At 36.4% G+C, this 13933-nt stretch overlaps 1 protein-coding gene across 11 annotated transcripts in view; it reads right to left on the reverse strand.

Annotated features, from left to right (window-relative positions):
- The window catches only part of Gria4 (glutamate ionotropic receptor AMPA type subunit 4), a 361933-nt gene that overhangs the window by 240553 nt on the left and 107447 nt on the right, over positions 1-13933 (reverse strand). For all 11 annotated transcript variants that reach the window (XR_005872745.1, XR_005872746.1, XM_040734754.1 and 8 more), the window contains exon 4: positions 4334-4573. Coding sequence is in view for 9 of the 11 variants with exons in the window: in XM_040734754.1 (XP_040590688.1) it covers positions 4334-4573 (240 nt within the window). In the remaining 2 variants the exon portion in view is untranslated. The remainder of the gene's footprint in view (positions 1-4333; positions 4574-13933) is intronic.

Raw genomic sequence — 13933 nt, forward strand, 5'->3', positions numbered from 1 at the left:
ATTTGTACTTTGAGCTGACCTTCTTCCAACTGTGATCTGTGTATACAGTCTGAGACATGTCCCCTCCACTGGATTTAACACAGTTCCTTTGATATAAATCTCAGACGTTCCTTGAGCATTTTGCTTGCTGTTCTGTATGTTGTTAGGATACAGGATTCAACTGAGCCATGTTGTCAAACAATGGTGAAAGCATCTGTGGCAGGAGTATCAAATGAAATGAGTACAGTGTCTGATACAGATATTGTTAAGGTGACATGTACCATCTTAGAACTCAGACAAATTTGAATACCTCAATTTTTGAAGTACGTTAAGAGATCTAGCAAATGAAAAATTCTGCACATAAATTTAATATTTCAGAAAAACTTTAATATAATCTACTTGGTAAAAATCAGGCTCTGGATTCCTGTGCACTCACTTTCCATTTGTTTGTTGTAATTTTCAATATCCAGGCTGTGGTAACACTGACCTTCCAGTGAAGAACTTCAAAGGCCTTAGTCCTATCTGTCTGTTGTTGTTGTTTCTTGTTAATGATGAATAACGATAACCAAAAAGAAAAGATAGACAAAGAATAGCCACCTACGTGGAACTATCAATAAACAATGTACATCTAGCTCCATTAAGATGCTGTGGTGGTTTGAATGAGAAGGACCCCCATAGGTTCATATAAGTGTGGCTTTGTTTGAATAGTTGTGCTGTTGTTAGAGACAATGTTTCACTGAGGGGTGGGCTTTGTGGTTTCAAAAGTCCATTCCAGGCCAGCCTCTTTCTTCCTATGCCTGCCTGTGGATCAGAATATGAATCTCCAAGCTACTCTTTCAGTGTCATGTGTGTCACTGAGCTCCCAGTCATAATGGTAATGAGCTAAACCTCTGAAAATGTAAACAAGCCTCCTGCTGAATACTTTTTTTTATAAGGATTCCTTGGTCATGGTGTCTTTCCACAGCAATAGAAGATTAGTTAAGACAGATGTCAACCAGACTGACACAGCAGAGTCGTTCACAGGGATTGACTTGCACTACCCTTGTTTTCCCATTTAGGGCACACTAAGCTAGCAAATGCTTAGAAGGCTGCCTGAAGCAAACCTTCACTGAAGGCACCGATTCATCCTCAGGACTATCTGTCAACTGGCCGCTTGTTTTGCTATTTACTCTGCTTTATTCTTTCTGTGACCACCATTGCCATTGTTCACTGGTCTTTGCTCAATCACCTTCTTTGGCAGTCCTTCTTAGATTATAGCTTTCATTCAGGGTAACATTCAGCCTTTACCTCCAAATCCTCCAAAATTTTCATCACTGCAATATTTTATTAATTTTATTGTTTGATAAGTTAATACCAGAATACAATGTGTTCTGATTACTTTCTGCTGGAATCTCTCTAGCACCCTTTGTCTCTGCCAACTCTCTCTCCCTTACCCCTCCCTATCCTTTCTAAGGCTCTGTGGCCTTTCTTCTTCTTCTTCTTCTTCTTCTTCTTCTTCTTCTTCTTCTTCTTCTTCTTCTTCTTCTTCTTCTTCTTCTTCTTCTTCTTCTTCTTCTTTGGTGTTTTTTGAGACAGGGTTTCTCCTTACTGTTTTAGAGGCTGTCCTGGAACTCGCTCTGTAGACTAGGCTGGCCTTGATCTCACAGAGATCCACCAGCCTCTGTCTCCCTAGTGCTGGGATTAAAGGCGTGCACCACCAATGCCTGGCTTCTTCCTATCTTCTTACTAACTCTTACATTCTTTCTTCCCCTCTTCTTCAATGTAACTCCTCCAATCTTAATCAGAAACAGTACAATGCAACAGGAAAGCATGGATCTCTATTTTTCTACAATAGGGAGGCTCACTGAATTGACTTCACCCTTTCTATTCTTAACCCATTGTTCCCTTTTTAACCCAAGGTGGAACCAGCCAGTGGACCTCTGAGTTAAGTATGGCAGAAAGTGAACATCACATCTAAAGTTCTGCTATGGAGAGAAAGAGGTTCCTTGCCCATTTCTGCCTACTGTTCCTAACTCAGTTACAAGGCTCTCTGTGACTTTTTACATACCCTCATCTTTCTTGGCTCTCTTGCTCTCCTTGAACAAGCAGGAAGGTGAAGTTACACATAAGGTTATCTTCCTGTTTTGTGAATGGATTATCCTCATACTTGGCATCTGACAGCAAATGTGTAAGTAAATGTTTATAACTAAATGTGTTTGTATTTATTATAAAAATGTATCCTAACTCCTGATGAGTTCATTATTATAATACAGATAATTGCTTGAGTGTTTTCATGAGAGACTAATAGAGAATTACAGACTTCAGGAAGTTTTGTGTTTAGTTTATGGGTTGGGAAGATTTTCTTTCCCTGGTCTAGGAAATACTTCAGTGAAGTATTAAGGATGAATAATTCATCCTTTCTCATATTATACTTGCATAGAATCTGAAAGATTCTAAACTCATTTTTCTCCACTTGCCATTTATCTTAGTTTTATCATCATTCCTAATTTTGTCTATAAAATTTGGTTGTGAAGTCAATCATCAGAGTCCTGGTAGAAATCTGAATGTTAGGAAGTGTGGTAATTAGTAACCAGAAATGGAGAAGAGTAAGATGAGAATGGCACCTTTATGTGTCACAGATGAATTCAACCAGGTGTGGCCACTCCTGACCTATGCCATTATAGTCCTATCTGAAAGGGTTTCTAAAGAAGAAGCTGATATCAGAAAGTTAGCAAGTGTAGTAATTGGTAGCGTAAGATTGAGAAGATGAATATGATGGCACTTATGATATTATTATACACACTAAAAGTTCTGTGTCCATCTTTGAGGACACCCTTTCCTATACACCTTTAATTCCATCTGGAAGGGGTTTCAACAAAAGAGCTGGTATTAGTACTTTTACTTTGATATGAGTTGATACGAATATGTTAATTTCCTTTAGCATTAACTGCTATGCCACCCTCCTATATTATTATTATTTTCTTCTTTTTTTATTTTAATTTTAAATAGCTTGTTTAACATGTCAATCCCAGTTCCCTCTCCCTCCCCTCCTCCCGCACACCCCCACCATCCTCCCCATCCTCCCACCCTTTTGCCAATTCCTTCTGCATAGCGGATATCTAGAGTCTATCATTTCACTCAGGGTAGGGTCCAGGCACTTCCCTAAGAGTCCAGGCAGAGAGAGCAACCCTCTTTGTGTTATTTTTAAAACAGCATTTAATGAGTTTTACACATGTTTTAAAACAAAAGCACACATGCAGTAGAGTTCCTAAAGTAGATATAGAACAATATGACGCAACCCTCACCTACACAAACAAATTCTTTTATCTATCCATCACCACCCTGGGCACCGAACTGTTTTGAGATAGGACACATATAAACAATACCATCTACAAAATTATTTGTTAGATTTATGAAAATATGTTATGCAATGGGCAAAAACCATTTCCGCAAATATAATGCTCACCAGAAATGAAACGGACCAAAGAAGGCATGCCAAAGCAAGCCAAAGGAAAAATTTCTCCTCTATGCTTTGCCAAACATCTCTCTCTCCTTGGAACAATTATATAATGTTACAAGTATATAAGACGTAAGCAAAGTGATCCTGAGTTCTGTGATTTGATCTTTCTAATTAATCAAGCAGAATGAGACAGTCACTAGAACCCCAATATGCAGCATGATAAATATGTACTCGAAGCTGGTTAGTCAAAAGCACAGATAAACAGCCTACAGTTTGTGGGTGGCATCTGAGGCAAGAGGCTATCTCACTGTGATTGAGCCTTCATCTCTGAGATCTGAAGCATTCTTTAGACACACAGCTGTGGAACTGATTGATCTAGTGAACACCCCACTGGTATCTGCTGGAGAATTAGCAATAGAGTCATTCAGTTGAAATGTTTGCACGAAGTTTGGTGAACCAGAAATCAAAGAGTGTTCTGGGACAGTTGCCACTGGTAGATGAAAAGCACCTTGGTTTGTTTTTCTCTACGGCCTAAATTTAACAAACATCAAGAGCCAATTTGATCTGAAATAAGAATCTACTTGTTTCTCTTTGCTTTGAGACAGGGTCTAACTGTGTAACTCCAGCTGGCTTGGAACTTGCTTCTTAGGCCAGGCTACAAATCAGGGAGATCCACCTGCCTCTGTCTTTGCCTCACAAGCACTGTGATCAAAAGGGGAAGTTACCACACCATGCTAGAATCATTTTAAATGATCAACTTTGGGAGTTGAAATTAAAACATTGATAATGTGCCCAAACTACTCTCTGTGGTTTTAGAAACATTAAGGATCAAAATGCTTTTGCTAAGTAACATAAATGATACAAAGACATCTCAGACTGAAGGTTCGATCTTCTCTAATATAGGATAGGACTTACCCCTGTCTGTGTCATACAGGAAGACGAAACAGTTCCATTCATAGTGATCCAGCAGGCTCAGGAGTGCACCTCTCAAGGAAGGCCTTAGCTGCAGTACGAACTGGCTCTCCCCTTCAGTGGGGAAGCTGGGTGTGATGAGGGAGATGTGTAGGGCACTGCAGAATGAGGTCAAGGTGTGCACTGACCTCTTGTCATAGAGTCCAAAAATGGCAAACACTCCTCTAGAATACTGGGAACAGACTGGGGGAGAAAGAGACAGAGAAGGCCATCACCAATTGTTATACTGGCCACTTGAAGTCCACAGCCTGTGAAAGTTTAAAAGAAAATCACTAAAATGTTAGCAATTTATTATAAGGAACACAGGAAAAGTGGGCATTTATCGTACAGTCAATTGTGAGTTCTTGAGTTTGTGCTGACAGCCAAGCCTTTCATGATGCTGGGTTGAATTAAAATCCTGCACTAAGAAGCCAATTTGAACTAAAGAGAAAATTTATTAAAGTAAGAAATATATGGTACTCTCAAATAGATCAAATGTCATGCTCCAAGATTTTAAGAATGACAGATATAATTTTCTCTGTATTTGTTCTAGCCTGAAAACTATAATAATGTTCTTAGACTTGTTTTATTAGTAGAAATGAAAGAAAAAATCAACTGTTTCCTAAGCTATGTGCTTGCCTCATCTAAGACTGAATTTGATAAACAAATCATTAACTCTTTATTCATAACTTTACTCTGTATTAATTCCATCTTTTGTCACAACCCTGAAGTCTGCTTGATTCATATTTGAATATAGAAACTGGGTTTGAGAGGAAAATCATTTTTAGGGTAGATAAGCAACTGAGTGAACCAGGAGCAACTGTGTTGCTATAACCTTAAAATAGTTGTTCAAAATCCTGAGCCAGTCCTGCCAGGAGAAAGAGAATACCTTTTTTTTTTTGCACTCCTATGAAATGATAGTCTCTTTATATTCTTTTTCAAAGGTATGCTGCTTATCATGGCATGGCTGATTTTTGAAACAAACTTAGGTGACCTATTCTCATCTTCACGTTAAAAAAATGTCTTGGGTGACATTAATTTCTCTTTCTCTCTCTCTTTCTCTCTCTCTCTCTCTCTCTCTCTCTCTCTCTCTCTCTCTCTCTCTCTGTCTCTGTGTGTGTGTGTGTGTGTGTCTACAGTAAAACAAATCTGTACTGTAAATTCTTTAGGGGACTAAGATCTTCTAAAACTAGAGTTACAGATAACTGTGAGATACCTGTAATGTGGGTACTGAGAATTGAACCCGGGTCCCCTGCAAGATCACCAAGTGCTTTTAACTGGGTTATATTTTCAGCATCACTAAGTGAAGAATTTTTTATTAAAATGTTGAAAGTTCTAGAAATATATACTAACATCTTTATCTGTATCCTACAATTTCTGAAATTTTGGAAGAAATCTAGATAGTTTCTTTTATTTCTATTTGTTTTTCACTTAAAATCATAGATGAAGAATAAATGTTATAACAGGAGACTATAAAAAATGACCAGAAAGTTGATGTGTTACTCATCTTTAAGTGATGTGCATGGGACATTTTTAAAAACAATATGGTGTATTAAAGGACCAAAGACTATATTTCAGTTGACATGCCCAAAATGTCTTTGCCATGGAAATATAAGAATAAAATTGTTGACCTTTTAAATAAGCACAAATCCTGATATTTCACTGTTTAGCCTGACTACTTAGGCAAAGTATTTTGTCTTATTTTTAGAGATAATAGAACATCAGAAATTTTTATCTCGTTGGCATAAATGATGAAAATATAATATGGCAAAAATTCAATGAGAGCATATAAACCTGCATCCTATGAAGGTACATGAAGGAAAAAATAGTATTTTTGACACCAGTTTCTATGCATAGTTTTAGTTCAAATAATTCTATTATTAAATTACACAGCAAAATTCTAGAAAATAAAATGCCTCCATTGATTTAAAGCTAAGATGTAATTTGTTTAAATTCTACATAAAAGATGCCACTTCTATAGCCACTGTAGTGGTTTGTGAAGAAATCTGTCGAGGAAGGTCATCCATTTGTAAGTCTGTCCTCCCCTAGGAATTAATTAACCTTTGGAACACACAAACCATTCTAGAAGGCATGTTCAGACAGTGCAACTGGCCATAATTTTCTTGCAAGATATATGGCTGTCATAATGGAAACATGGGCATATTGGGTTTCCATACACTTCAATTTCCATAGCTTCAGTGATCCAGTAACTCATGTTATAGACCAGGAGCCAAACTTGTGATGTCCCTCCAACACCTGATATGCATTTATGTGAATGGAGCAGTCAGAGCTGAACTCATTTGCTTCATATGTTATAGTTTTCACACAAGTTTTAGGCTGATTTCATCACTTAGAAATGTGACTCAATTCACTTTTTTTTTTTAGTTTGTTTAAATTTGCTTTTGGGTTCTGGCCATTGAACCCAGATTTTATACCTATGTTAATCATGCATTCAACCACTGAATTGCATCCCCAGTCTATGGTTCAAAAATCTTCTATTTTATTCTACCGAAAAATATGTTTATATTATGGTCCAATTTATGTAATGCTTGGTGCAAGTTATCTCATTCATGATTGTGGTTATAATTCAAGTCTTCAACTCCAGCTTCCATTTTGCTACTGAACCTACATGCAGGTTTTAAAACATATTCAGAAGAAGTAAGAACACTGTTTTTCCCACAGTATGTCTCCAGGAAATCAAGAATTTCTCCAGAATTTCTGTATGGGAACTCTTGGTGAGCTAGAATGGGTACATAATCTCTTCTGCCCTTATATCCTACAAAAAAATCCAGGAGCACTCCAGTTTTCATTTATACAAAACATAAGCTCTTTTTGTAAGAAGTTAGGGACTGAACAGAGCCTTAAACTTGAGGCACTTCTCAGAAAGTTCTCTTTAGCCCTCCACATGCTTTCAGTGCAAGCTCACGACTTCCCATTGCTCTGGCATTTACCATATTATTGAGCTCACTTCAATTTATTTTACTAGGATTTTACAAACTTCATAACTTCTTGTTTTTAATCCTCATCATCTGTTTCTATTCATGTTTATCATGATACATAATCAGATATTTTTTAGCTATATGTCATTTTGCTTCTATTACTCTTACTTTGAAAATATACTAAATACATACTGAATAACATTTGGTTGCGGATGAATTCTGTCATCCACATACCTTTGCAAATTTCTGTTTATAGTGTTATTCTTTTAAACATTACCCCCGTTTTAATCTAGAACCCTAGCTTGGCAACTGAGGGTTATTGTGTCTTTAATGTGTAAGAATAGTCAAATGTTCAATGTTATAATCTTCATGTGAAACTCTGAACAATGTAGGGTTTGGTTCAATAGATTCAAATTTAATAGCCTAGTCATTTACATATTTATTTTAAATTTAACTTCAAAAGCACTAAATCAAACAGTGTTTGATTATCTCTCATATCATCTGCTGTTACTTAGCATACAAATAAGTATTTCAACAGTATGCATAAAAGTATATAAATGTGCCATAATTTAAGGGTAAACTAAGCTTAATAAAATATATTGTGAAAGTAAAAAGAAAATTGAATTTTAGTTTTTAAAATGAAATAAGAAACAATAATTATTGCATAGTCACTGAGTAAAGGTGGAGATATCAGGTTGACATATATTTGGAGATGTAAACACTAATTAGAATGAGGTGTTCAATGAAATAATGCAATCATAATTTTAAGTGCACATTCCATATTTTTCCTTCATTAACAAGATAATCTGGATCATGTATTATGTAAATTAGCCCATAATATAAACACATGATGAAGGTCCATTCACCCTATACCTGATAGTGTGAGTGATTTAAACATGTCTTCTCATCAGGTAGTTGCCCAATTTCACTCCACATGCACATTCCAGATGACAAACTACATCAAATTATGGCATACTTCGTGATTATTTGTATCATATTCAAGTAAAGTGACATGATTTAGAAGATATGTATTGAATTTGATACCCACAGCAGTGTGGACCAAGTGAAGGTAAGTGTTCTTCATAGTTTTTACCCTTATATTTTATTTTCAATTTTCCTTTTTAAGAGCTTTTTCTAAATGTATTTGAAGCTCAACTTTATTAAGGCAAATAACTTCTGTCCTTTGTTGCTTCCATGTTCACTAACTGCTCACAGTCTCCTCCTTTGGGAGACTTCGTTTCACATACTTTCCTATTGATCGATTTCATGCTTATTCATCCTAAATCTTCATCGCTGATCACTCACTTTTGACTTCTGTTCTGGTGGAACCCTCAGCTGTGCTTTGACATGTTTAGATGAGTCTTTCAAATGCTTCCATTGTCCATGCCACAGAGCTGGTCTTCCTTTGTTATGGGTATGTCTTGACACCCATTTCTTTAAAATTTGGCACACCTTCACATTTCCCATGTTATACTCCCCACTTTTCTCAAAACACAGATGAAGTCATTTAATTTTGGGCTTTTAAATGTCTTATGTTATAGCTTGAATATGAAATGTTCCCCAGAACAGTTGAACACTTGCTCCTCAATGCCATCTGGGAAGATAATAGTACCTTCAGGAGGTGCAGCTTTGATGGAGGAAGTTGGTCACTGTGGACAGGCTTGGAGGTTTTATCATCCAAACTTACTTCTTTTCATATTGCTTCTTAAGTGCCGGTGTAATGTGACCCATGGTCTCCTGCTCTTGCCTTCATGCTTTTCCCAACATAATGGATTGTTTTCCTTGATATGTAAACCTAAACAAATACTTTCTCCCACAAGTTACTTCTTGTCAATACTTTGCAACAGTACTGACTATAAAAAAAACTTAAGGTATGTCACTCCATGGAATGGTTAAGAAGAAGGCTTTTATTGTAGATATGAGGAAGAAAGCATCCAGAGGTATCTGGAAGAATCCATAGTAGAGACAGAGAAGGTAGTAGACTGAACATGGTTGACAGCCAATAGACTTGGCCTTGAGAAAAGCAGGAGCAGAGTAGAGAGATAGAAAAGGGGTCAGGGAGAGCAAAAGATGAACACAAAGAGAGTGTGGGGAAAAGGCAGGGTGTGACGGAGAACCAAAGGGGAACATAGCAGAAACAGGAGGGTTATAAGGAGAAAAGAGTAGCCTGTGCCTAGGGAAATTCAGCATAGGAGAAGAGGTGAAAGGAGCAGCAGAGAGCTAGGGTGCTAGCATGAATCCTGGAGGGCATACTTGTGAAACTGAGGAAGCCTGGAGGTCAGCATGTGCTTTGGTGTGCTAGTTGGCACCACAGGTAGCCCTTTTTCCTTTTTGCCAGTGATAAGGGAAATGTTCTTTTAGAAGGGACAAACCCCCTTCACAAGTCCTGAATGATGGTGCTTTTGTCTAACCACCAGAATTTGGGAAAATGGAGTTTCCTCTGAACATGACACTGACAAAAGTAATGTAATTTCTATGTTCACATGTCCCATCTTCTAACTGTGCCATCTACTTCAAATCTATTATTTTGTCTGACAATCTGTGTATCTGTCCTTTTCACATGTTTTATGACACACTTAATCAGTCCAGATTCCTTGTCAATGCAATTTGCTTTACAATAACTTTATCGTCTCCACACTGAGAACTCTAATCTTTCTTCTGATGAACCTAGAAGCCTGGTTGATATGAAGAGAAAAGGAACAAACTCCTCTTCCTCAGCCATAGCTAAGTTCCAACTACCACTAAATCAGTAGGAATAATATTAAAAGTTATTAAGCAATAATATTACATATTACTAAGTACTATTTAACTGTCCTAGTTAAGCATCTATGATATATACTATAGATATTTTATATTTATAACCTACAGTATAATTTATTAGACCTTACCATAAATATATATGTGTATCTATACGTGTCTATGAATGTATGTGGTGTTAATGCATCCATATGTGTCTATGAATTTAAGTGGTGATAATATATCGGTAGGTGTCTATGACTGTATATGCTGATATCGTTTCTATAGGTGACTATGAATCTTTGGTCTTGAACTTTCAGAAAAAATATCATGTTATAAATTTGAGGAGAAAACTCATGTGAAAGTAACTCTGTGATGATTTTTGTTCTATGCATTCTCTGCCATGGGCCCTATAGCATTTACAAATTCTTACTGGTACAGTGACTTCATATTTGAATTCATGTCAGTTCTTGGTACAGTGTCTCAATGAGTACATATTCATTAAGTCTCTGGGAAGGAGATACATCACCTTCCTGTTCCTATTTATTCTTGATTACCTGCTACTAGTTCTATTCCTGGGATAACTTAATTTCTATGGAAATTTACCATGCCAGTAGAATATCTCTATAATTTGTTGTTTTGATTTTTTAGGTTTATCGAATCTAGTGATTCGAAATACTGGTTAAATACCCTAAGGATCCAGCCATATCTCCCACTTAAATGAGTGGGCGAATTCAAATTCAGATCCTCATGATTGCAGAACAAGCATTTAACTGAATGAGTTATCTGCCTTGGCTCTCAACTAATAACATTTTAAAAATCAAACATACGAAGGCTGGAGATAAAGCCAGTGTTTAAGAGTATATAGTTATTGCTTTTGCAAATAGACATCCACATGACTTGCAACTCCAAGAGATATTATGGTTTCCTCTAGCCTCAATGAACATAATATTCATGTACATAGTCCCATACATACATACACAATTAAAATAAAATTTGCAATGTCTTAAAAATAACTACTTTTAACTGTTTTAGTAAATCTGTTTGTTACAAAAACAGAAGTGTCTTGAAGTTAAGTCTTTGCCTATGGTTCTAGGACTTTGTTCTAACATAAAAACTTCACTAAATTTGTTTGGTGAAGGATCAGAAAGAAGACATTTAAAATAAGCTTCCTATGGATTTTTTCATCCTAGTGCCATAGACATTCAATTTGTTATCAAGCTTTCCTTAGTCTTATTAAGATGAAATAACACCCCTCCTCTTATGCTATAATACTGTGCAAGTTTTTAGAAGGTAGAATTTCTTTAGCTATGTGCATTATAATTTCTGATGTTGCCCATCTCTATGCATCCTCATGCATTTCTTTGTAGTTTTGCAAGCTGAGTGATACATTTTCTGAAATAGTAAGTGAATTAATAAACCAAAATATTATCAAGAGACATTTTACATGTCATACTTCAGCATTCTCCTAGAGAGACTTTATTATTTCATGACTATTATATTGAAACAAAATTACTTTACTACTTATAGGCTCAATGAATACTATGATGATTAAACATTGCATATAGCAAATGTATCTCATAAATATTTACTAACGTTTAAGCTTATTTTCAACAATGATGTACTATCAAGAAAAGAACCCTGCCTATTAATATCAGAAGGGGTTATACTAACCTTAGCTACCACAAATAGAATATACTAAATAAAACAATTATAGAGAAGAGACAGTCAGCTGCTTGAGGAGAAGCATGTCAACTAATAACAGAGGCTAAACATGTTTACAACCCTAAGAACATAAGAGTAAGATAACCTGCTCATGAGATTGATGTAGGTCACAGGCCAAGTTCAACTGAATCTAGAACAGATTATAGGCCTTTGCATAGGTTGAACTCCTGAGGCATCTTCCTCATTGCTATATGGTCATGATAGATCACCTCATATTAATGACATTTACCACATACTAAAAGTCTCTACAAGAGTTGAATATTTTCCTTCATATTGAGGTTTTGAAAACTTTATATTTGTTATCATCTGTGAAATTTGAAGCGCTGAATAAAATAATCTTTATCGCTCTTGTTGCCATCAAAAAGGATTTGGGTAAGGAAAAAGAAGCTAAAACTTAACAATATGTAGTATTTAGTTTTAATGATGTATAAGGGAGAGAAGAAATAAGCACTATTTGTGGAGGGATGGGAAAAATACAATAATGTACATGTATATAAAATCTCAAAAGAATATTAATAATTTTGTGTACTAACAGCAATAGATTCAAAACTGTTTCATAGATTTTAGAAATATTAATCAAATGCATGCACACAAGTTGTGAATTACCACATCCTGGTTTGAAAATGGAGTCATGCTGTGGGCATCTGATGTACAAACACACACATGAACTCCCATATCACATGCATGTACATACATACAACAGATGTACACAAAACTATCACAAAGTCAATGAAAAAGCTTGTATTAATGGATCACTTCTGCAATTCTAGCACCAGTAAAAGCAAAGCAGGAGCATCACAAGTTTCAGGAGAGTCAGAAAACTCTGTTTCATGAGTAACATACATTGGAAAGAAGAGTTGCAGACAGAGGAGGAAGTGGGTGAGAGAGGCGTGTGGGGAGAGATGCAAATCCATTACAAACAGGAATGAAACTGGTAAGGAAACAGAAAACAAAATGAAGTGAACCCTTAAACAACAGAAAGTCCCCAAGCAAGCAAACAAATGCATCTATATAGTTTGTGAACATGTGCTACCTCTTATAAACCTTACATGTACACAATAAAAAATTCAAAACAATGAAATGAAAGATTGAATGAATGCGGAGAAATGACAGGGTTTGAAAATAGCACAAGCGGTAATGCAGATGCTAAGTATTTCTGCCAAACGTAGCATGGGGAATCTGAGCAAAAGAAGCCCATGTCTGTATGCTGGAGTTCACCACTACCCTCAGTGTTTCCTTGGATCCCCCCGACACACACACTTCTCTGAGTCCCTTCTATTTTGACAGTTGATCTTAAGTTTCCTTTCCTTTCATGTCCCTGTCTAACCAGGTTTTAGACACAAAAACAGCGTGCCGTCATACACATACCTTCATTTTTTGAATAACTCCATTGTTTTTTACAAGGCCTACTCAAGTTCCTTTCTTCCCTACAAGCTTCAGACTAAAACACTAACACGACCAATATCCCTTTGGTTATCTCTTTGGAACCAAACATCCAGGCCGGTGGGTGGGCACATAGAACTCTTTACCTCCTCTATAGGCCGATTCTCTCTTTTATTCCATTCCAGTGAAACAAAAACCTGCTAAAACATTCTCAGTTAGTAGTTTTCTTCTCTTCCATCATGTAGGTCATGAGCCAACCTTTTCAGGTATGCATTCAAATATCTAAAATACTATTTATTTCCCTTTTCTTCCTCATAGCAGTGTTGCTATTGGGTTGTCCAGTCGGCTATGAAGATCTTCTAGAGCAAGTTTCCTATTTCTTTCCCCTAAGTTACTGTCTGTAGATCAAATGACATAAGTAGTATTGCATATGATGCTCACTTAAAATGCCTATGACTTTCTGCTATATCCACAGTAATGTGGATAAGACAGGAGGATATAGCTTCTCTTTCTGCAATTTGCTTTACATTTCACTTGGTGTGCTTACACCGGCCGTCTTTACATTTCCCACGGCAAGACTGTTCTCTATAATTTTTAATTATTTTATATTTGATGTATATTCAATTTTCTTATTTCAAGATTATAATTTAGTTGTGATATTTATTTCTTTCCTACTCTGAGTCCTCCCATATACCCATCCCTACTCTCCTTCAAATTCACAGCCCCCTTCTTTTTTTTTACAATTGCTGTTACACACACACACACACACACACACACACAC

The sequence above is a fragment of the Mesocricetus auratus genome, unplaced genomic scaffold (assembly GCF_017639785.1).
Source record: "Mesocricetus auratus isolate SY011 unplaced genomic scaffold, BCM_Maur_2.0 Super-Scaffold_100040, whole genome shotgun sequence".
NCBI classification, from domain to species: domain Eukaryota; kingdom Metazoa; phylum Chordata; class Mammalia; order Rodentia; family Cricetidae; genus Mesocricetus; species Mesocricetus auratus.